General features: G+C 36.4%; 1 protein-coding gene across 1 annotated transcript in view; it reads right to left on the reverse strand.

Annotated features, from left to right (window-relative positions):
- TACR3 (tachykinin receptor 3) overlaps positions 1–21,405 on the reverse strand; it is a gene marked incomplete at both ends in the record, with an annotated part of 70,751 nt that extends 49,346 nt beyond the window's left edge. The window contains one exon of the mRNA XM_081155164.1: positions 21,094–21,405. Within this exon, the coding sequence (XP_081011290.1) occupies positions 21,094–21,405 (312 nt within the window). The remainder of the gene's footprint in view (positions 1–21,093) is intronic.
- Positions 21,406–26,196: the final 4,791 nt, after the last annotated feature.

Consider the following 26,196-nt stretch of genomic DNA (forward strand, 5'->3'; position numbering starts at 1 on the left):
CTGCCCGCCCCCTGCTGGGGATGGAGCCCGAAACCCGGGCATGTGCCCTGACCGGGAATTGAACCTCGATCTCCTCTATCATAGGTTGATGCTCAACTGCTGAGCCACACTGGCCGGCCTGTTAACTTTTTAATTGTAGCTGTTCTGATATATATAAGGGTATCCCCCCAAAATGTATACACACACTTTGAATAATTATAAAGGCAGTGTTTATTAAAATACATTTCATTTTCAAAATTAAGCTATCAGCTGTTAAAGTGTGTATACATTTTTGGGGGACACCCTGTACGTAGTGGTTCATTTTGGGGAGGGGGGGTCTGGAATCTGAGCAGCTAAGTCACATAGGTGTTGCTTGCTTATGTCACTGACCTCCAATAAAAACCCTGGACATTAAGGCTCAGGTAAGATTTACTGCTTGGCAATACAGTCATGTGCTCTCACCTATCATTTCTGTGCGACTCCCTGGGTGCATACACCTGGAAGCATGGTTACATTTTCTCCTGAACTTTGCCTCATGTACCTTTTCTTTTGCTGATTTAATCTGTGTCCTTTCATTATAATAAACCTTAATCATGAGTATAACAGATCTTTCTGAGGCCCATGAATCCTTCTAGTGAATCATTGAGCCTGAGGATGGTCAAGGGGACTCCATCACATGCTCTTAACATATTAATCCAATTATTTGATATTTCCTTTCTGATGTCAAATATGTGTGTCATATTTGAATCTAGTTTAGGTAAATGTTGTATTTTTCAACTGTTTGTTTTTGCCTTTTTGTATACCTTGTGGTTGTTTGTACATGTTGTGTTGGGTAATAGGAATGAAATAAACCAGCCTTTAGTGTGAGAATTTATGTCCACCTGCTTTGTTGGGCTGTGTTTAGTGTCTGTTGTAGCTATAAACACTAGAGACTCCAGATTCCTATTGTCCTTGTTTATGTCTCTTTTTCTTGTCCTGCAGGCATCTCTAGGTATTGTTCCTGTGCTTTGCAGCTCTTTCCGTTGTAATCACTGTTACTATACTGGAGCCCATTTGCTGTGCTGGTGCACTGTAGGACAGGAAAAAAGTTTTATAATCTTTTGATTAAATCTAAGTCTTTTAGTGGGACTTTGCCTCAGGCAGTGGCCTTCACAAGTGTTCATGACCTTCCTTCAGTTTATAGCTTTTTTTTTTTAACCTTGCCCCTGACTCCCTTCCTTGTCTGCAGCATTTGTAAGTTATATTTTTAAAACCGTGTCTGCTATAGTTTTCACCTGGGAGCGACACAGGAAAGTAGGAGAGGCTGGGGTGGGCAGGACTCCCTTTCACCCAGCTGGGACAGGGTTTCAGAATCGTGCTCAGGCAGAATACTTTCCCCTGGTGAGTCGCCTTTGTCTAGAAAAGGCATCAGGAGTGTTTCACAAGGGTTACTCTTTCTCTCACCCTGGCAGAGCCACAAGAGGATCTTTCTTGTGTCCTCATAATAAATGCCTGATAGGATTTTTTGGAGGGGAAGCCCATGAAAGTATAAGTTCCTCTAAGACGATATGCCTGCTCTCATGCTAGTCCACCCTCATTTTTCCAAAATTCACCAAAATTACCATGTATTTCTTCAGCTTTATGGTTTTATATGCTTCTATTCTAGGTAAACAAATCTTGGTTGCTGTGTATCTCTAGAAGCACCTCTCTCTCCAGATTTTGGGGTGGCAATTTCCCTATGACCTCAATTCTCTGATGGATCTAAACAAAGTCATCAGTTTTCAGTGTATCCTACTTTCTTTCACTGTCAGGATAGGAGTAAAGACTTCCAAGACCTTTATATGTCAGAGCTAAAACTAGAAGCTTTCTAATGAATTTTTATAATGTATATTTTATCAATTTCTCCCATGCTTTTGTGTGTTGCCAAAGTAATGATTCTTGCTCTGTATTGTTTTTAAAGGAATGCAAAATATCAATATTGAAGTATTTTATAGTTCAGTCAACAAAACACTGTCATGCATTAAATGATTAAGTGAAATTAGAATAGACTACATTTTGTATAGGATTATTAAAAATCAAGAAATAGCTTCCGGAAAGTTTATGTAGAATTTTATAAATTTGAATGGAAATTGAAAAGGCACTGTGTATTTTAATACTTTACTGTATTTACTAGGCAAGGAAGGGAATGAGAGAAATGGTTGCTAGTGAGAAATATAAGGAGTGTTTGCAGATGTGGGTCATCCAGAGGTAGCAAATGGGGTTCTATTGATAAGAGTAATTATAATTTCCAAAGATTGAACACCTGAATTAATCTGAAATATAATTATATTACTTATAAAATTGTAGAACACACGTACTTATGTAAGCAGGGATTTAAGTTTTTTTTTACTTAAGCTTCTTTCTCCTGGGCCTTTGCACCCTGCACTCCCCTTGATTCCGGACTGAAGCATTTAAGGAGGTGGCACAGCTGTGAACAATGGGTTAAGATATCACCTTATCAAGACCAAGATGCATGGCCAGGCAGACCTCAAAATGAGTCAAGGTATCACCAGGTGATATCTTGATATATTGAGACATCGCCAGGTGACCAAGATCAAAAGAATGACCTCCAGGACTGCATGTAGCTGCATTCCATTCCCAGCCTCAGTTGGCCCATATAACCCGATCCCTAGGCCGCTCCTTAAGACAGGTTTTGGATGCTCGTATGCTCCCTGTCTTCTTGGTTGGCAGCCTTCTCAATAAACGCCTTAGAAGATTCAACCCGGCCTCCATTAAACTGGATACAGCAACAGGCAGCCCAAGCCCATCGGGGTGTCCCAGCAGCATATTTTTGGGACTGGGCAGGAACCCTCCTCTGAGCCCTAAGGTGAGCCCCGTCGGGGGTGTCTGAGGTCTCTGGTGGTTGCCTGGACTTGGGAGGCTTCATGTGGGCGCCTGTGGAAACTCCCCAGCAGCTGCCGAGTCGTTCAACTCAGGGCCTTTCCTTAAGCGCTTCCCAGCTTTCCCAGTCGCCTTCGCTGTGGGTTGAACTGGGTTCTGTTTGCGCGCCTGTCCCCGTCTGACCTGTAGGTTCCCAGCCATTGGAAGCCAGGAGTGGCACATTTAAGGTGCCTTCAGTTTCTGTTTCTGTTGTCTGTGGTGTTGTATAACTTGAAAAGCGTGGGAAGTGTACTGGCAACCCCCCCTGGCAGCCCGCTGGGCTGCATTCTGGTTGACGTATGCTTCTGTAACCCTGCAAGGAGGGGCATCTGTTGTCTGTTGTCCCCTATCTGGGGTGAGCTTGGCCAGCTCCTGGTTGCGAGGGGCCTCTCACGGTCCTGGCCTGGTCTCCGCACCCAGCCTGACCAGCTTCGGGTCGGGACTTAGCCCTGCGTGGTGCAGGGCATTCGGTCTGGTGTTCCGTCTGGCTGTGCAAGGGAGGCCGCAAGTGGTTGTCTGTCTGCTGTATGTCGGCTGTCTGTTGTGCGCATTTGTAAATATTGTATATTAGGGTAGTTTCGCCTTGTGTAACTTTGCCTGTAATCTTGCTTAAAATGTGTTTAAAGATGGGAGCGTATCCCACTTTGCTGCTTGTGGTGGGCTGAACCCAGGGGGAGGAGGGGATTGCAGGGACTTGCCGCTCTGCTCTCCTCTCAAGGCATCAGCGGCCTGAAATGCTTCACTAGTGAGAGTTTTGTCTGTCTGTCTGCAATGTGACCTTGGTCATAGATGTGCTTTGCTTGCTTTTGTCTTTTTAGGGACTTGGTCTGCTCTTTGCCATTTGTGGACACTGGGAATCCTGTCTGCTGTCTGGGCTTTGCACCCCTTAGGTGGAAGGTCTTCTTCTGTGCTGGGTTCCGCGAGATTCTAGGCTGACCCATGCTTCCCGGAGTGATTCAATGACATGGAAGCACGGGTCAGCCTTAGCATCTTCATCTCGCACAAACCCAGCACAGCACAAGACTTTCCGTCTAAGTGGCGCAAAGAGGGACTGGGGAGGGGCGGAATGAGTCACTGGGGAGAAAAGGGGACATCTGTAATACTTTGAACAAAAATAAAAAACTAATAATAAAATAAAATAAAAAAATAAAATCCAACAAACTCAAAAAAGAAGAAAAAAAGGTCCCTCCTTTTGAGAATACTCATTCATTTACTTTAGGAGTTGTTTTGTTTCTGTTTTAAAATAGTATAAAAGATCTCTTCTTATGTACAAGATTTCATAGTATTATATTCTACTCAGAAAGGAAAAAATGGGAAATAAACCTTTTTAAACCCCCTAAGTTTTCTCCCTGAAGGGCCAGAGCTGTCGAAATGCCTTCAGGCAGAGGGGGTCACACCCACTCTGTAAAGAGAAAAAAAAGGTATTTTCACTTTAAGGCTGTCTGGGGCCCGGGAGTTACAAATTTTGCCAAGAAAATGCCTTGGGAAATAATTGGCTTTAAAATCTCAAGGTTGTTGAGACATAATAAATTAGATATAACTGAAATGAAGGGTCTTTATAAGGCTTTACAGTAATAATTTTATATATATAGCTAAACAGTTTCCCAAAGTCTTTGTTTACTTAAGATTGGAATTTTGCTGGGTTAAATAATAAAAATTATTAAATATCTAGGTATTTTGAAATAACGGGATACTGAAATGTTAATCTGAGTTGCCTACTTTTGGCTTCTTATTACAGAGAATCTGTATGGATTTGGATCTGTTAATGAATATGTCTTGAATTTTATTTGAAATATATCTTTTAAAAAATGTGAATGTATTGCTAACCTGAGGAATGTTAATTAATTCCATATCACCTAAAAATTAAGGTTTCTAAGAGTTAAGAATTCTAACTAGAAAGAAATGGTGTGGTTTTGGTAAAAGAAGGCATGAGGCATGGAGATGCATTTTGAAGGGAAAAAAGTGAGTTGCTCTAAAGCTGGTTATTTCTGAATAGGTAAGAAAGTTTGTAAAAGTTGTAGAAGGGTTATAAAGAGAAATCTTAAAAGGAAATTATAGGTAATCTGAATAATAAATTTAATTAGATAAATCTAAAGTGAACTAATACAGAATTCATTTAGTCCTTTCCATCCTATTAAAAGGGGAAAAGTCTTTCCTGTATTTGCCTAAGATGCAAAAGTTTTATAAATTATTAAAATGGCTATATGTTATGTGATATTAATCAGATACTTGAATACTTAAAAAAAAGCCATCTGCTTGATCATGGGAACGGAAGTTTTACTAGCCTATGTTTGTATTTAATATCTCTTGTCATTTTGGATAAATAAATACTTTAATACTGTTCCATAATAATGATATACGATCTTTTGGTCAAATAAATTTGACAACCTTCCCAGGGTTTGGATTTTAAAAAACTTTTTCTTGACCCAGAATTGTCTTTAAGTCACACCAATAGGCCCTGGAATGCCGCAAGGGCTTTGTTTTCTCTCCTTATGAAGGAAAATCTTAAGGTACATAGGAAGCTTTGTCAAGTAAAGAAATAATAACTATATTCTATTTACATATACATGTCATTAAAATAGATGTAAAAATCTTCAGGAGTCTATAAATTCCAACATACTTTCATTTGTAACTCTATTATTCTGGAATATTGTGTTTTGCAGAAAGGATAGGATTCCATGTCAATTGCATTATAATTAAATCCATAATTGTGTCATTTTAAATTTCTTCTTATGATATAGAGACAGTCACTGTTTTGTTGTAATGCATTTGCAGAAATGTCACATCTTCTGAGGGATCCATAGAAAGGACTCTGATTTATTTTAAATTACATATCTCTGAGAATAAATTTTCAGATCATCCCCTTTGAACTGGATTAGAACTCTATAAAGTATCTGGATTTATAGAAGTACTGGCAAGAAAAATCAGGAGAAACAGAAGTTGACTATGGGATGAATGAACTGCAAATAATTATAGTTTTTGTAACTTTGTTAAAAGTACATCTGATTTCTAATCTTTCTGCTTTTCAGACATAAGAAAACTTGCAATTAGGTAAATTATATTTTTCTCCCTACGTGATCCCTCCAGAATTTGGCAATTCTTAATGAGTGAATTGTGGCAATACGTTTCTTTGCATGAATTCAATAAGACCAGTTTTCAATTGTGGTTTTATTAACCGAGACTTAGATTGGAATGCTATGTCTGAGAGAGACTTGCCTGGACTCTGGATGTCACCAGAAAGCCTCAAGAAAATGAAGGCTGACTCTGAAGCCAATAAGAGCACCTTGCTTGGTCATATGGTTCACGGCAGTCTTTCCAGGTAAGGGACAAAGGTGGTTTTCCTGGGAGATGGCAAGCAAAGAACCTCAAGACATTTTGGGAACCTCAAGAACTTGAGGAATTCACCCAAACTTATAGGTACTGCAGGCAAAATCTGATGGCAACTAGGTAGCTCAGCTTCTTTGTCCTGAGGGGCTAATTAAAGCTTAATCATGAGATTCCAGCAAAGCACATTTTAAAAAGCCTATATGGTCAAGTGCTATTTTTATTGGGTTCATACAATCAGGCCAAATTGAAACTGAATATTACAGTAAAGAGATTGGTCTTAATTTGGCTCTTTAATGAAATGAGGGTGATTTTAGGGGAAAAATTGTTCCAATAGGGAAATATTAGAACTGAAATGTTTCTTGTTTTGTGTTGTTTTTCCTTCCACCAGACAATTTGTCATAATTCTTGTTGTTCTGGCTTTGCCCCAATAATACTAAAATTTATAACACGGTTTGTCTCCACCAGGTTACAAGCCCTACTCGTACTTAGGGAAAACCACCTCTAGGTACCACCGCCACCTCCTTTTGTGCCCAGGCCTCACTGTCCCTCTGACAGAGAGCAAGGGTCTCTTGGCTCTGAAGGAAAATGTCACCTTCTTTCAGCAGGAAGTAGCTGTAAGAAGAGACACTGTGCCCCTTTTCTTTGAAATAATGCAGAGCCAAGATCCTTGAGGGGGATGTAGTAGGCAGTCAGGCAGACACGAGCAGAGCAAGGACAAGGGGCCAGGTACAGAAGGACATCAGGGTGGAAAGCGCCAGGTGCCAGCCAGGAACAATTGTAGGGTAGGGTGGGACCTTCCCCCAAGGAGGGCCTGTCTTAGCATATCACTGGTCGTGTTGTTTGGACCCCAGACCTTTCCTCCCTAGAGGAAACATCTAGGCCTCAGGAAGGGTTGAGAGCCAAAACTGTGTCAGGAGACTCACCTGCATTCATTGATGCCAGCTGCTATCAATTGCCCTGTTGTTGAAAGGGGATCCTACTATGTTTTCCATTAAAGGAGCAGGAGGGTTCCATAGGAGAGTGTGTATACTTTACAGGATGTCCAGGAAACTGTTTGCCTTTGAAAAATCAGCAGCAATTGGACTGTTCAAAAGAAAATTCCTCTCTATCTTATGGAAATGGGCATGTTTGCCTTCCCCCGGGTTGGTTCCTGCTCTGTGGTTTAATAGCATATTCTTATGTCCCTATGAATAGTGCTGGGGCCCTTGCACAATTGGACGCTTGACTGTGATATTGCCACAGAAGCCTCATCCTCAGCGGGTGCGCCCTGAGCTCATATGAGATGAAAACTGCGATGGTGAAGTACATCTGTTCAGCCAGGCTGAATATATCTCTATGGCTATATTTGTCACTCCAGTGTTGGTAGGATTATTGAGTACTGAAGTAACTAATTTGGCCTGTGCTATGCTAAAAGCTCTGAATTCTACCTCCTGAGCTATAGCAGCTATAGGTTAGGAACTAGGGCAGGTAAGAGAAGCCATCCTAGGAAATCAAGCCACCACCGATTACTTATTACTCAGACACAATCAGAGGTGTGAAGATTTTAAGGGTATGTGCTATTTCAATCTGATAACTGAACTTGTAGAGCACAAGTTACAGAAAGTCAAAGATACTCTTTCCCATGTTAAACAAAGGGAAGGTTTCTTTACTAAAGTATTTGTTGCTCTTACTTCTGGGCTGGCATAAAGGAAGACTTCCTCATTTTTGTTCTTTATTATGATTTGTCTAATATCTTGTTGTGGTTTTCAGTGTATGCCTCTCTTTTCTAGTGTATGTCAATTCATAAGACCTAGAAGAGGTAATCGCTGTGTGGCAGAAGCAAAGATTTTAGCACTACAGCAATATGATAGATTTAAGAATAAGATGTAGTTTAGTATAAGATGGATAGATATCAACTAATTTACCTAATCAGAGGGTGAAATGATAGGGGCACTTATAATTTCCAAAGACCAAGCACCTGAATTAACCTGCAATGTAATTCTATTACTTATAAAATTGTAGAACACATACACTTATGTAAGCAGGGATTTAAGTTTTTTTTTTACTTAAGCTTCTTTTTCCTAGGCCTTTGCACCCTGATCCCGGACTGAGGCAATTAAGGAGGTGGCACAGCTGTGAACAATGGGTTAAGATATCACCTAATCAAAACCAAGATGCATGGCCAGGCAGACCTCAAAATGAGTCAAGATATCCCCTTATTGAGACATTGCCAGGTGACCAAGATCAAAAGAATGACCTCCAGGACTGCATGTAGCTGCATTCCATTCCCAGCCTCAGTTGGCCCATATAACCCTATCCCTCAGGCCTCTCCTTAAGACAGGTTTTGGATGCTTGTATGCTCCCTGTCTTCTTGGTTGGCAGCCTTCTCAATAAACGCCTTATAAGATTCAACCCAGCCTCCATTGAATTGGATACAGCAACAGGCAGCCTGAACCCCACCCGGGTTTCCTAGTAACACTATTATTTGGGTAACATTTTGAAAAGACTATGCCAGGTGGAAGAATGCAAGATATAATTGCACAAAGAAACAAGAAGATTAAGAGCAAAGCAGGACTGACCATATAAACAAAGGTATTAATGGTCAAGGGAAAATCATATCAGATCTTGGTGAGTGAATACCAGACTGTTGAAATTCAATATTTCAAAAATAGCCTATTTGCCTAAGCCATCTTATCCATGGCTTAGATGTGTTCAGCAAGCAACATAACTATTCAATAAACAAATATCAATTTATAATGTAAGGCATTCTGAATTGTGAAAGGTTTGATATAATTTCAATTTTTATATTATGTATAATCAGTTTTATATTTATTTTACTATTAATCTACTAATTAATAATACTCTTAGCCACTGGACTAAGTATATTCAGAATTTTTCACACATAGTTTATTATAAATTGGTTTTTTTGAAAGTAACTTAATCTTTGAAAGTAAAATTAGTTTTTCAGAGAAAGAACTCTATTTCTAACAACCGATATCCAGAAAATATCTTTTTAAGTGAATTATTTTTTATGAATGAGGTCAGGCAGGCAGGATTTTTCCCCCTTGTCTTTCAAGTTGTTTAAAGATACTCAAAAGGTATTGTTCAAAAGGTATTTAACATAAAAATGAAAAATCCATTCATTGATGTTTTTTCAATGAGGAGTCTTTATAGTTTCCACTTTTTTTCTTTAACCTGGGATTTTGTAACTACTTATTACTTTGTTTCTTTTCATAATTAAACAAAATTTTTGACTAGCTATATTAGGAAAAATTGCTATTATATTAATAGCAACCTCTTAGGCTATTTTAGAAGTTCTTACTCTTATATTTGTCACTGTCAGTATTGTCAAAGTTTCCTTCCTCTGTAGACTACAGAGGCTACATCAGAAGAGGTGATGACCTTATCACTGGGACATTTGCTTTTGGAGCACTGAAACGCTATTTAAGAATTTTGATCACTTTGAAGGCAGTCCTGTTGTGAGGATGTCTAGGCCTCAAAAAGAGGCCATATTTTTTCTGATATATCTCCTTGAGCAAGAGACACAAACAAAAAAATAAACAAATGGGACTACATCAAAATAAAGAGTTTTTGCACAGTAAAGGAAACCATCAATAAAATAAAAAGACAGCCCACTGACTGGGAGAACATATTCACCAATATCTGATAAAGGGTTAATATTTAAAATTTATAAAGAACTTATAAAACTCAACACCAAAGAAACAAATAATCCAATTAAGAATGGACAAAGGACCTGAATAGATACCTCTCCAAAGAGGACATACAGATGGCCAATAAATATATGAAAAAAATGCTCAACATTAATAATCGTCAAAGAAATGCAAATTAAAACCCCAATGAGATATCACCTCACAGCTATCAGAATGGCTTTCATCAAGAAATACACAAATGACAAGTGTTGGTCAGGATGTGGAGAAAGGGAGCCCTTGTGCAGTGCTGGTGGGAATGCAGATTGATGCAGCCACTGTGGAAAACAGTATGGAGTTAACCAAAAAAAATTAAAAATGGAACTTCCTTATGACCCAGTGATTCCACTTTTGGGAATATATCTGAAGAAACCTAAAACACTAATTCAAAAGAATATATGAAATTTTGAGGTACTCTGTTATGCAATTGTAAATTATATAATACACGGTGGAGGGAAGGAGAAATATATTATGATTCTTCTATTCCTATGTAGTCTTCTGCAGCAGATGAGGGACGAAATTTGTTTTACCCATCTCACAAGTCCTTCTGACAACCAAAGAACAGTTTTGACAAATTGTTCAGCTTTGAAGGCTCTGATTAGGCCATGATTGTAAGTTGGTGGAACTGCTGAATTAGGTCATGCACAGAGGTGTGGAGCTTTCTTTTGTGGTGAAGTACCCAGGCTGTTTCCACATAGGATAATATCTGGCCATCTTACTTACCTTCTGCTCCCTTATTCAGTTACTGACAAGGTCCTGGTAAATTTCAAAGATTCAGGTCAAGGCCTAGAAGGGAGAGAATCCCTTATTTAGGCTAATACTCTAACCCATCTCTACATTATTCCTAAGATTAGGGTTTGATGCTCAGATCCAACTAGATTGTGCTCTGTTTTCTTTTGTCTTTCATCATCCAGTGCTTTCAGCTCCCTTGAAAGCTTTACTCTCTTGAAGGAGGAAGTATGAGTGGCAGAGTCTAAGGAGCCTTAGTCAAATACTACATACAAATTCTAATTTCCAAGAGTGGGCAGAGATGATCCATTAAATTCTAGGAGAACTCACAAAATACTGCTTAATTAGTTGATCATCAAAAACCAAAGTGTATTACTAAAAAAAAATGGTAAAAATGACAAAAATGAGACCTAGAATTTATTGAAAACTTTCTATGTGCCAGTCTCGTTCTAAACCTTTTGCATGTGTTCTGTCTTTTATTAGCTCTATCAGACTTGTGAGGTAAATATTACATAATATTTCGAGGGAATATTACTATTTTAGACATGAGAAAACTAAGAAACAATCATTCGTTTTAGGTCACACAGATAGTGAGCAGCAGGATAAACCCACACTGCCTGACCAGAGAAATTACTTCCTCAACCTACTTTTTGCTGAAACTGAGAGTAGATTGACCAGGAAGATTTTATTTTATTTATTTATTATTATTTTTTTAAATCCTCACCGGAGGACATGATTTTATTTTATTTTTTAGAGAGAGAGAGAGATATTTTGATGTGAGAGAAATATCTATTGGCTGCCTCCTTAAAGGGCCCCAACTGGGGATTCAGCAGCAACCTAGGTATGTGTCCCGACTGGGAATCAAGCATGCAACCTTTTGTTGTATCAGTTGATGCTCAAATCAATGGAACCACCCAGCCAGGGCTTTTATTTCCATTTTCAAGCACATTCCTGGTGACTAGAGTCTTATCCCACTGGAGGACTGCATCATGAATAAGACAATATTTTTGTTTATGAAGTACTTTTATTACTGAAAATTCAGATTTAAAAATTTCAGGACAAAGTGTATATAGAGTTTGACCACATAAAGGGGTTTACTTAGACTAGAGCATACATAAAACCTTTTTTTAAAAGTGTAAGTCCAATTTTTTGATTTTTAGTTGATTGTATCTTGTGGTGTGTGAGCTGATGTTTCATTTCACAGGTCTTAGTAACTTTTACTGACCTAGCAAAAAGATTTGCTGTCAACTTAACCTCATCATAAAGATAATATTTACTCATCTATTCCAAGCACAAAGTTAAGGGAATTTAGGCACGGAACATAGAGATACAGTGAGTTGGAGATAGGAGATCATTACATCAAATTCATTGTCATCCATCTGAATAGTACAGTTAGCCCTGATTAAATTTCTGATAGACTAAGCTGAAGTGTCAAAGAAAAGATATTATGTGATTATATTTTTTGGTTCTTTTTTCAATGTTAAATATTGCAACACGCCTCAATATGTTGGCCACTGATTATAGAGGCTGTTTTATTTCATGTTGTTTATTTATCCCATAAACTAATTAAATTTGTCACTGAGCATGAAGTAATATTGTGTCAGAGACTTTGAGAGACTTTAGTATTATTTCTCTACAACATGGATATGTTTACAAGATTTCTCTATAATTTTTTACTATTGGTATTCCTAATAGACTTATTGTTAATATAAAACATGGTTTCTAGAAAAATTTGAGAAGTGATTATTGCATACACAATTAAGAGGAGAAATATTATTAGTAGAAAACTTTAGATTACATATAAAAATGTTCAAAGGCAGAGTTTCAAAACAATATTAATATACATTTCTATAATAAACACCAGGGTGCACAATTACATATTTTTGGTAGAGTGATAAATTTGCTTACATTTTAAGCTCCACATATTTAAGAACTTTTAAAAATCCATATATTGAAAGATATTATTAATTTAAAATCCCACCAGAGACGCAATAAATAAAGGTGCTGGATATCCATAGTTTTGAAGTTTCAAGAAGAACATTTGTTTGAATAACCAATTTTAAATTAGCTTGTCTGTTCCCATTTTCTCTAGAACTGATACTAGGGATATCATTTGGACTTTAAGTTCAAGGTAGTGGGTGATTCAGAAATGATTGCATCACTTGGCATGCATGTGAGAATTGTCTTACTTTTAAAGTGGAAAGCTTTATTCCAGTTGTGTTTGGAAAATTAAAAGATAACTCTTGCCCATCCGCCTTCCCCAATCTCTTCCCACTCCAACGCAACTTTATTTTCTTAATGCTCTCTAAACTATAATTTTCTCTCTACTTGCATTAATAACTCATTATAATAAATCATTTCAGGTACTATTTATATGCACAACTATAAAAGGGGAGAACATAATTATTCTTTAGTATTGACTATAGACTAATAGCATGAACACAAAGGATTATTACTATTGATCATTAGAGATAGCTGGTGAAGGAAAAAGGGGCTCAAGCCAGTGAAAGGATTCTGAATTATAAACTGAGTAATATGTCTTTGTCCTTCTAGTGCAACACAATATTGGTCTATTGATAATAGTGAATCTCAGGCTTTTTGAGAGCAAGATTTTATTGTTCCTAGCATAGTCAAAATTTTCAAAAGGTAATCAATAATGAAGAAATCAACTTTTTTTAATTGTATTGATCCAGTGAGAGTCTCACCACTCATTAATTGAAGCATTGCATTCATTCAGCTGGTATTTATTAAATGTCTCTCGTGTGCTGTGGTAGAGACACAGTGGTGAACAAGGCACAGCAAAGATGAGCATCAGCAGTAGTCACAAATGGGAGGATTGTCACAGTGTGCAGGTAAGGTTGAATGGGGGGACAGCCTATGACTACCTCAGAGCAAGTAAAACAAATCCCATGATATCACAACTCTTGGCAAAGATTTTAGGGAAAATTCTTTTCTAAAATTTTTTTAAAAAAACAGGATATTTTAAACTTTAGGTTATTTAAATACTATAATACAGTGTCAGAATTCCAAATAAAACATGAATTGACATTACCATATTCTTAGCATAACTTACAATGCACTCAGGCAGAAGTTGTTTCTAAAAGATACTTTATCCTGGCTGGCATGGCTTAGTGGTTGAGCATCTACCTATGAACCAGGAGGTCTTGGTTCGATTCCCGGTCAGGGCACATGCCCCGGTTGCAGGCTCCATCCCTGGTGGGGGCGTGCAGGAGGCAGCTGATCAGTGATTCTCATCATTGATGTTTCTATCTCTCTCTCCCTCTCCCTTCCTCTCTTTGAAATCGATAAAGATATATTTTTAAAAAAGATACTTTATAAGATTCATAAACGATTTCAATTGATTTTATAATAATTTTGTTCCTGTTAGGAAATTTTCTACAAGGAAAGTTTCAATTTTTATTTCACTCTAAGAATTTTATTTTGATTTAATATAGTGAAATTTATAAATTATGCTTTATAATATTTTATACCTGATAATTTTGGAGGAAGAGCTTTGTGAGAGAAGATAGGTACAAAAGTTTAGTTACTAATCTATTTTTAAAACCACCAATATTCTAAGAATTGCTTCCAATATGCCTACATTCCTTACTAACAGAAGCACAGTTTTGATTGCAACAACAAAATGATCAGCCAAAACTCATATTTCATCCTTCCATAGTTACGATAAGTTATCAGTTTTGGTCAATGCAACTTCAGTGGGAATCCAGTGACTTTTGAAAAAGTTTTGGCATTTCCTTCTTCTTCCTGCCTGGGACTCAGATTCTGAGAGGCTACGGCTGACTGACCATCTTGGTAATATAAGGTAATTATGAGGGTGTAGAGCTGAACTGGAATGAATCTAGGACATTAATGCTTTATGGACCTACTGAAACCACTGTAGATGGGACTCTTGTTTGTGAAAAGTATTGGTTAAAGCCACTGTTGTTGAGTCCCTTTTAAATGCAGCTGAACTCATGCAATGACTAAATAAACACAGAGTTTTGTTACTACAAAGCCATTATGTTAAGTTCTAGTCGTTCTCAAAAAGATTCTTGGCCAGCCCAGCCAGTGTGGTTCAGTGACTGAGCTTTGATTCATGAACCAAGAGGTCACCGGTTCTACTCCTGGTCAGGGCACATGCCCAAGCTCAATCCCTGGTAGGGGCATGCAGGAGGGAGCCAATGGATGTTTCCATTTCTCTGTCCCTCTCCCTTCATCTCTCTCCAATCAATAAAAACATGTTAAAAAAAATAATATCTTTGGACAAAGAATCCTTTCATTTACAGAATAATTATTAATATATTCGTACGTAACAGTGAAAACAATTTGTACATTTATGACCTTATTATGATATTTTTTATTCAAATTCTCATTTTCTTTCTACCATACTATATTGCCTTCAGGAAAATCATTATATAATAATACATAGCACTTTTATTACTGTTGTGCTTAAAATATGTTACTAAAAGTTAACTAAGTGAAAAATCTAACTTCAAATAGGATGGGTCAGAAAAATAAGGCACTGAGAAAGAACTTTACTGCTATTAAATTTAAGGAACAATCAGACAAAGGGTTTTTTTTTTTTCTTTTTACCAATAAAATGTGATGGTTGAGTAATTAATTCAATGTGTGTTAACAGTGCTTATTACATTTAAAACAAAAACAAAAACAACTCTAGACTGTGGAGACTAAAATACTTGGTTTAAATGCTGATGAGGGAAAAATTCTGAGATGTTCTAGATTAAGTTACAGTGGCCAGAAAGTGAAAAAAAGGGACAGAGATAATTAACCAGTTAATAGCTGTGCACCAACTAACAAAAGACTGCTCACAGTCCTGAAGGTATGTTGGGGCTTGGAATCTACCTCCAGGCATCTATTAGCAGACTACTAGACACCACCTCACCCTGCATATGCATGAACTTTCAGGACTATTGGCCACACCAGTCAAAAGTAGTAAGTATTTCTTTCTTACAGACTGTGCGCCTACCATAAAACTGCCTCCACTTCATCTTTCCACCCCATCCCCCTTATCTGTAGCCAATGCAAATTTTTTCAAAACAATTTACAATCCCCACCCTCCCCAAACGTAATGTATAAAAAGCTCCTGTCAACTCCAGAATGGCAAACATGTTGCCTTCTCCACCAAGCACTGCTGCTGGTGGTTTAGACTTTATATCTCAGGACATGGTCTTTCTCTGGACAGCAAGAGGCTCAATAAACTTTCTTTTAAAGAGGCTTTCAGCCATGGCAGTTAAGATTTTTGTTTAATAACACATTCAGATTTATTAGGGCACATAGACCCAATAAAAGTTACAAATCACCAGGAAAAATATTGTAATAGAAGCTTGCACTGGGAGTTGGAAAAACAAAGATGAGAAATTACTAACTTTGGGGGATATAAAATATAATATAAATGGAGGTGTTTTCAGCGAAAAATGTGCCACATCTTCCTCCAAGTAGGATTCTTGGGCTATCATGGAAGAAGCACTTCTGAAGGCCCCACAGGAGGAGGATGTATAATAGACAGCTTTATTTCCATGGGATTATAACCCTGGCCCATTTCCCTTAGTCCAGTCATAGAAGTGTAGCTTGGGTTTCAATAAAGCTAGAAGTAAAGCCAGCGTCCAGAGTCTTCTTCCCATGTTGGAGCCAGGTCTGGTACAGCAACAGGTTAGCAGCAGTCCATCAGTCCGCATGCCTGTGGGCCATGTGGGTGAATGCAAGGGAGCAGGAGTGAGGGAGCCCCCCAAGCCCAGAGGCACAGGAGTCCCAAGAGAGCCAAGAGCACAAGAGAGAGAGAACTCCTTTGTTTAGGGGTTAAGTATCTGAAGGCTTCACTGGCTTGCAGTAGCCATGCCCATTCTGGCCAATGGCCTCTGTTCCCAGGTGTGACTGACAGTAAGAACCTTCCCTATGTCACCCCAACTTTACTAGGCATGTGTCCATCTTACCTTAGTCCAGTCCCTTTCCCCCAGTGTTTTGCAGGGAACGTGCCTATAATGTCTGGCTTCCTTTTGCTACTTTCCTGTTATTAATAACTAGTTGATTACAATAGTATCAGAGCCATTTCAAAATAGAGTCTGAACTGCCATCTCCGAGGAACTGCCTTACACATCTTACTCCTTAAACTTTTGGAATGTTAAAACTGGGTAAAATTACCTTTGGACTAGACCTAAAGTAGCATTATATTCCAAATAACTCTGGAAAGGTAACAGGAAAGCAGACATTATTATTACTAAAGTATGAAAATTAAAGACTTTATTTAGATTAGCATCACTATGTTAGCTTATGAGCACCTATAGAAACTTCTTCTTTATCTTATTAACACCCTTATAAAGCCCTTCCTTCTATTCACATGATTATTCTTCCCTTTTTCATAAATACCTCTTGCCTTGACTTCCTAATCAAACAGTAATTGGGTTTCTGCATGAATCAGTGCTTCCTGAATGAATAGTCTTTTGTATCCTAAATACATGCTTGTGCCTCTCATTTTGGCCTTTTATTTTTAGGTTAACAGAGAGGTTCTCCTTGGAGAGATAAGACTGGAGCTGAGGCTTGAAAAGGACTAGAATTAACCTGGATAAATAATGAAGAAAATTATTCCCAGCAGAATAAATATGATGACACAAAACCATAGAAGCAAGAGAGTATTATCGGAGCACAGAGTGAGATGGAAAGTAGTTTGATCTGTTTGACTATATAGACAAAGGTCAGATCCATAAAGGGCTTTAAGTTTCATGCTAAAAATTTTGACCTTTATCCTGAAAGCATTGGGGAAGAACTTAAGAGGTGGAGTGACACTATTAAAATATATGTTTTTAATAATTTTAGGAAGCTGATAATTGCAGTAGAGGTAAGCGGGGTGGTAGAGAGTGGTAGAAGGGAATTAGAGGGAGAAAAATTAGGATATTTTCTTTAAATCATATAGTTAACACATGCAAATAAAAATATTAGTTAATTTAGATTCTGTAAGTCCTAATGAACAATGACATAAGAGGGATGTAACAAAAAGATAAGAAAATAATATTTTTGTAATACGTATAAAATACTATGGAAGACTTAAAAGATAGCTCTTGAATTCTTTAAAACTGATAAAGATGGTTTATTGTCTGAATTTGTGGCTTTATCAACTGAAGATTTTGTTTCCTCAAGTATCTTTCCAATGAAGAGGGGGTATGAAAACATTTACCTGCAGTGTATGATGTCTCCATAACCCACGCCTGTGGTATTTTTGAAGTTTATAATATGATGGATGGTGGCTGAATTATGAGTATTTACTTAATTTTCCTCCCAAATTGCAAAGGGCTTCAACTAGGTTGATATGAATACTAGTTCTGTGCCATTATTTCAATATTTTACTTGCATGAGCAGTTATTAAATAAACAATGAAGCACCATAAATTCTATGTTCTATGTTCTCAGGGGCCTTATTTATAACTGCAAATATGATTACAATTTAAGAAAAATAAGCTGCATTAATTTACATTAAACATTAAATAACAGATCTGTGTTTCTTATATATTACAAGATAATAATGTTGTTTCTCTATGAGCCGATTTTCAATTCAGAGGTCATATTGATGTAAGTAAAATAGAGCAGATGTAAATAAAAACAGATGTAAATAAAAACAGCAGAGAAAAATAATTATAGAGAATATTCAATCTGATTTACATAGGGTTGTGCCAATGCTTCCTCCAATAAGAAAATTAAGCCTATGTTGATGACAGTAATGCCACCAAGTATGGGTACTTTTGGAATAAACTCTTACTTGAAGGATTGGAATCAAGGAGAAGCATATGTTGTCAATATTCTTCTATATATTAAAAAAATAGGACATACACTCAGTTTTTCTGGTTTCTGCAAGATCATACCTATTGCATTATAGCCAGGCATTAGCTACTGAAGAGAGCAGTATTATCATTGTTAAAACTCTGGTACAGATTGCTTCTGACTGGGAATGTATTAGTAGTAGACAGGCCCTTAGATACAAGTGAAAATTGCTGCACTGTGTTTTCTAGTCTCCTGAAATCTTCACAGGTCACCTCAGTCAACGGAGCTCTCTTGACCTTCAGAATTCCTATTAGATATGTTGTTTATAATACATTTACTCATTTACTTAACCGAAGTTAATGAGGTCATGCTCTGTACCTGAAAGAGATTGTGGAATATATTATATGGTATTTCTTGAGGAGCTCAGAGTATAATGGTCCCAATGAACAGCAAATCGACATTAGTGTGAGAGGTGTTGTGTATGGGATATGCAGAGAATTCTTTGAAAACATTAAGGAAGGGAATTTTATTCAGGCTTGAAAGAGGAAATTCTTTCTAGAGAATTTGAGATGGGAAAGATGAGTAGTACTAACTTGAAAATGACTAACTTGAAAATGAGTTAGTGGGGAAGATATTTAAGAGGAGAAAATACAATATATGAAGTCCATAAATGGAATAGTTTCTCTTAGAAGGTTGCATGTGAAGGATCAGAACTTGAAAAATGTAGGAATGAATCAGATCGGTATGTATCTTGTGTGCTAAACTAAAGAGTTCAGAGCAATAGAGAATCATTAAGAAGTGGAGTGTAATGATAAAACTAGTGGCTGAGCGGAGAATAACTGGGGAAGAATGAGCTGAACACAAGGCCTTCCTTAAAAGACCAGTGCAATGACTCATGATTTTAACTAATTTAAGCCCTTAGCTCTTAATTTTCTTGGGTCATGAACTCCTTTGAGCATCTAACAAGTGCTGTGCATGCTGGCATTGCTTAATCACATATATTTGTAATAAAATGGAAAATACGATTTCACAAATTACAGAGGTTGCTCTTATGAGAGAAAAAAAAAATCCATTATGATGACCACACTGCACAGCTCTGGAGGTTTCAGGCTCCTGAGTTATGTGTATAAAGCAGTGTGTGGGACTGGGTGCTGAGCAGTATGAGAATGGCATGGCAAAAGGGACTATGTAGAGAATGAAATTACTTCTATTACAATACATTTAAGAACTGAATTCAATAGAGGAAATATCAGGGCATTTTAAATGACTGAATCTTATCACAGAAAATAAAAGAAATACATGGATCAATTACCAGTGACTCTAGAAATTTTAAAATGTAAAGAAAATTGTCAAATAAATATCCAGCTTTCTCATCTCCTAAAAAGCTTCAAGGGGCAATTCTATGAAACTGTTAAAAATTGACAACTACAATGTGATAAAATACTTTATAGAGTATAACAAAAGAAGCAAATCTTCTACATTATTTTCATTTGGGAACATAATGTTCATACAAAAGACTGAAAAAGACAGTTCAAAAAAGAAAATTTCAAATCAGATTCAATATGAATACTAATAGAAAAATCCCAAATGTATATCTTAGCAACATAATCCAGTGTAATATAACTCAAAAAAGTGGAATTTATTCCAGAAATGGAAAGGCAGTTTCATAATTTCTAATACCAATACACCTAAAGAGAAAAATTATATAAACTTACACAACCATGTTTACATACACTAAAAGGCACGTGGTGGACCATTTATTTTTGGAAAATTCTCTTAGTAATATGTTTTCTTTAATACATAAAATATATACATACCTCATCCTAAATGCCAACATTATGCTTACTGGGAATACTATACATCATATTAAAGTCAGCAAAAGACAAAAGTATTTATGATTACCACTGTTATATTTCCCTGGATTTTAATAATCATTTTAGCTTCAAATACTTCTGATATTTTTAATAGCTCTTAGTTGATATATAAAGAAAAGCAGGTGTGCCGAAATTAATACTACCAGAGGAAGAATGTTTATTTATTTACTTAATTTATTCTGGGGATATAACTTCCTCAGCAATGCAGCTTATAAAAATTAACATAGCAAATATTCACATAGTGCTTACTGTGCATCACTCATTTTTCCAAGCACTTTACATGTGTTAATCATTACTATTCAAAACAATCCTGAGTTAGGAAAAACTCAGATATAGAGGAGAAGAGTAATTTGCCCAAGTTGCAGAACTTTCTCTACCTCTATGTTTACTTCTAGTATGATTAGCCACTCAGTTTGAAAGCAAACTATTAATCCTATTAACTTTTGTCTCCAGTGGATACAACTTTTTCTGAAACTCCCTGTATTTTATTTTTTTTTCACATCAACTTTTTAATATTGGGACCAGGTAATCGGTATTTTCCCTCTTTTACAATTCAGGAAACCATATTCTAGGAAGTTAAACAAGTTGACTGAGGACACTTATCTAGTCAGTAGCAAAAGTAGAATTTGTATCCAGTTCTGTACAATTCCTTGTTCTGCATTCATTCGGTGCAGGAAAGGTACATTTTCTTAGGCCATTCAGAGAAAAAGTGGGATTCTAGTGAAGCGCTGGTGGAAGGGTCCTGGGACTGGGATGCTATTCATGTCCAGGGAAGCTCTGGGGCCCACAGGGCCTCTCTTTCCTGCAGTCTTAGTTTCTTGCTCCTCTCACCTTGCTCCTGTCTGGCCCATTCTCTCTGGAGTTGCTACCCAAGGGTGATGGCTGCTGCTCTGCTTGGCCAGCATCTCCCGCCTCTGCCTGGCTGCTGCTCTGCTTGGCCAGCATCTCCGCCTCTGCCTGGCTGCTGCTCTGCTTGGCCAGCATCTCCGCCTCTGCCTGGCTGCTGCTCTGCTTGGCCAGCATCTCCCGCCTCTGCCTGGCTGCTGCTCTGCTTGGCCAGCATCTCCCGCCTCTGCCTGGCTGCTGCTCTGCTTGGCCAGCATCTCCCGCCTCTGCCTGGCTGCTGCTCTGCTTGGCCGGCATCTACACCTCTGCTCAGCAGCCCTGGCAGCGGTGGCCTCTCATGGTTTGCTGGCTGGCCACGGGAATCCAGCCTCTGGTCTGAAACTCCCTTTAGAACTACATGTTTATTTTGTGCTTATCTTCAGCTGTTGACTTTTAAAAACGCTTTCAAGATGAGCTCATTTTTGATATGTCCAAAATGAGATGTTATTTTTCTTCTGAATTGGAAAAAAACCTCTATTTGAATTCTTAGATGTCCCACCTTCTTTCCAGGTAAAAACATACTTTTAAACAGAAATTCAACAAGAATATATAATTGAGATTGCTGTGAATATTAAATGAATTAATATACATAGCATCATATATATGATATAGTATATACACTATTACATCTGTAATATGTAACATTACATATCTAACACGATTACATACATGTGCATGTGTAACCTGTATTGTACATATTTACACTGTTACATATATATGTCAATATACATTATGTATCTAATTATATAACATATGATTATAAACATACACTATTATATATGTATATATTGTATACATACTATTACATATATGCATATATATACATGATATCATATATATAATTATAGTTGCTATATTGACATATATGTGATAGTGTATATATAATATATATTAGTTACATGCATACATGTAATAGTACATATATTATTACTGATACAAAATAGTGTATGTGTGGGCATATGTTTTTACTACTATATTTGTAGTTGCTATGTTGACACAAAGCAGTTTTCTCCCTGAATGAATGTGGCTTTGATATATGCACCAATTATCTCAACAAAGTAGGTGCATTACAGTAATAGTAAAATGATTTTGGAAAGAAGAACATAGTAAAAATGATCTTTCTGACACACTTCTATTATTCTAGTATAAACATAACATGTTTTGCTTACCAGATTGATGTGTGGAGCCTCAATCCAGACTACTAAATCAACATTTCCTGGATGAAGCTCAGGTATATATATTTTTACAAAGACCCACAGATGATTCAGGTCCATAAAGAGGAATAAATTCATTCAGTGTTGTGGCACACAGTGTATGTATCCTTTGGAGTGACATAGTTCTGGGTTCTGATTCAGGGCTTCTCCACTTCACCAAGTGCATAAAATCTTCTCTAGGCTCAGTGTCCTTACCTGTAAAGTCGGTATTATACCCTTATAATCATTGTACTCTAGTAGTTGTAAAATTCATTTATTGATTTAACTAACAAAACTCTATGTATAAGGCATTATTCTATATATTTTGGATACAGTGGTTTAAAGCAAACACAAAAATGGACAAGTCTCTGCCTCAGTGGGAGAAAACTTTTTTCCCAATTAAAAAAAAAAGATAAAAATAAATAAATATCAAATTAAAGCTAGATTTTAAGGTATTCAGCAAAGAAAAGGAATGCAGGTTAGGTGACAGAGGCTTATTCTGAGAAGATGACATTTGGCTAAAACCAAAAGAAAGTCAGTGAATCATGGAAATATTTGGAGGAAGAGCATTCTAAGTTGAAGGAACTGGCAAAGACCTTGAGGCAGGGAAAAGCTCCGGAGTTTTTATAGCATCTCAAGGTGGCCAGTCTGGCTGAAGTTGAGTGAAGCATAAAAGTGGTAATTAAATTTTGAGACCTAGTCGGATGACAAATAACCAAGACTGTGTAAGTCTTTTTATTTTATTCTAAGGCAATTATAATTTACTGAATGGTTTTCAGGCGGTAAGGAATATGATCTGAACTTAATGTGACTTGCATTTTATTGGGATTATAGGAGTCACAGTGAAGATAAGGAGACTCTAACTACAACCAAGTCTAGAAAAATTATTGGTGGCTTGGACTATAGTGGTAGAAGTGGAGTTGCTGAGAAGTTGTCAGATTTCAGAAATATTTAAAAATAATGTCAACAAAATAAAATAGATGTGAAGTTTATTGTAACATTCTGCCATAGTTTCCTTTCTGCATTTCCTTTCCACTGTTACTTTAACATTTTTGTGTACTCCATGAAAAATTGAGACCTCCCTGCCAGCCCTGCCCTCAAACAGTTTAGAAAATAAAAAATTTGGTCAGTGTTTAATAGACTTTTCATATTTCAAGCTAAATTAAATATTAGAGCTTTAATAAATCATTTTAAAATTCAGAAAATGAAACACCATTACAACAGAAACATCAATATATTTGGCAATGAATGTATTACATAATTTCATCACTAAGATAAACACCAGCAATTTTCAAGCACTAGACCATGAAACCTTAGGATTTTAGTTTTCTATTTTTTTAAATTTTTATTATTCATCATGATGAAATCACACTCCTGCTAAACTGGTGACACAAGAGGAAAAATATAAACTTACCTCCTCTATGATGGAGAAAAAAAGGGAAACAAAACTAACATCAGTAGTTTTACTGGGAACAAAACAAATTATATTACATTTTAAATGAATAGCTATCATATATTCAGTATGTATTATAATGTAAGTTTTGTTACAAAGAATTTCCCAGAATCTTTGTCCTGAAATAATTCTCCATTGGAGATTTACTTTGGCTGCTCTACTTCAAGAATTTGCTAACATCACAAATTACAGTAATATTTTCTTACATGTCTATACGCATGTACAAATATGTTAGTGTATATTTCTATCTAGCTTCGTCTCCTTACCTTGCTTTATTCTCTTCATAATTTATGAAGCTAAAATTGAATATTTGTCTTGCAACTATTTAATACATATTCTCAGTTATTATGGATCATATTAAGATGAACATCTTTGTACATAAATCTTTATCTTTTTTTCTGTTTTTACTTTCACTTTAATTATTTTTCACAGAATTTTGAGTCAAAGTTCTGATCACCTCTAAGGATCTGATGTATATTATTAAATTTCTTTCTAGAAAACTTACATGAATTTAGTATCTACCAGCTGTGTGTGAATATACCTGCTGCACTTCATTCTCAACTACAGAATACATTAAATGTAAGTCACTATTCTATCTCTAAGACCTCATGAGACTGTTAGCAGGTTACATAAGATATCAAATATTTTTATCAGCTCTATGCAAAAATGTCAGGGACATGGTACAGAGCAGTACAAATTCATATAAGTTGTATATCAATACTCACTCTCCCCATACCAAATAAATCTGGGGTCAGTGTCAATGTGATTGGGTTAATCATACAATACTTTTAATATATATTGAATTAAGCTGGAATTTGGTGTTTAGAATGATTCATTTAAGAATTAATATTTGGGACACTGAACTGTCAGTTTATTATTTTTACTGCTACCAGCAGGTAAAAATCCTGGCAATGATTTCTAATCCATTAACTGACAAAAATAAAATGTGGAAAATGTTTCATGAAAATTAACATATCAATAAACAGAGTGTAATGGCATAAGCAGTTAATGTAGTTTTGTAGCAGAAAATACACTCCCTTCCTGGATTGAGCAAAGTTGCCTGTTTTCATCCCAGTTCAGGTAGAAACATGAGCTGAGATTTTAGAGAAAGAGGAAGGTCTCTAAGGGCCTCATTTTTTCCCCTTAGAAGGTTTCTGGAATTCACCTCAGCTCTAAAATACAATGATCAAACAATTCTCATAGATGAATACCACTCATATAATCAGGGCAGGAGGGAATGGAGCGGAGGGGTCAATGGGGGGAAAAGGGGACATCTGTAATACTTCCAACAATAAAGATAAATTTACACATATGTATAATTACTATATGTAACAATTTTTTTTTAAAAAAATGTGGTTGTACTGTGATTAATTTAACCACTTTTTCCCCCCTGGATACTTAAATTGTTTTCACTTATTCACAATTACAAATAAGCACTCTTATATGTTGAACTATATAGACCTATATTAGTAATACTCTTAGGAAGATATGTATGACATGGATTTGCTCGGTTGTATTGGATACATGAATTTTAGGACTATGTAAAGCAAAATTTTTGTCTAGAAAGGTTGTTATTTTATACTCTCAACAATAGTGCTGTAGAGTATTTTTCCAATCAAGCAGTAAGATATTATTAAACTTTTATTTTTTCACCAGTTTAATGGTTGACTAATATTATCTCTTTATATTTTTAAAAAAATATTTTTTTGTCCATTGAGATGGCCAAAAATTTAATTGACAGTAACTAGTGGTGATCAGGGTATGGGATACAGGCACTTTCATACACTATTGGTGAAAACAAAACTGGAGCATTTTTAGGAATTCAATGTCTATCAAGTGTCTAATGAGATTTTAAATGAACATATCCTTTGAGCCAATTCAACTTTTGTTGTTGTTATTATATATTGGTTTCAGGTGTACAACTTAGTGGTTAGACAATCATATACTTTATATAGTGTTGCCCTTGATATTTCCAGTATCCTGACACCATAAATAATTATAACAATATTATAGACTATATTTCTTATATTCACATGACTATTTTATAACTACCCATTTGTGCTTCTTCTTAGGCCCTTCTTCTCTTTCACTCAGTGCCCCAACCCCACCTTCCCTCTCCAACCACCAGTTCCCTCTCTGTATCTATGAGTCTATTTCAGTTTTGTTTGTTCATTTATTTTGTTCTTTAGATTCCACATATAAGTGAAATCATATGATATTTCTCTTTCTCTGACTGACTTAACTGAGCATAATACCCTCTAGGTCCATCCATGCTGTAGCAAAGGTAAGATTTCATTCTATTTTATGGCCGAGTAATATTCCATTGTATAGATGTACCACAGCTTTTTTGTTGTTAACCCTCACCCGAGGATATTTTTTCCATTGAATTTTAGAGATAGTGGA

Source organism: Miniopterus schreibersii, assembly GCF_964146895.1.
Source record: "Miniopterus schreibersii genome assembly, chromosome: 1".
NCBI classification, from domain to species: domain Eukaryota; kingdom Metazoa; phylum Chordata; class Mammalia; order Chiroptera; family Miniopteridae; genus Miniopterus; species Miniopterus schreibersii.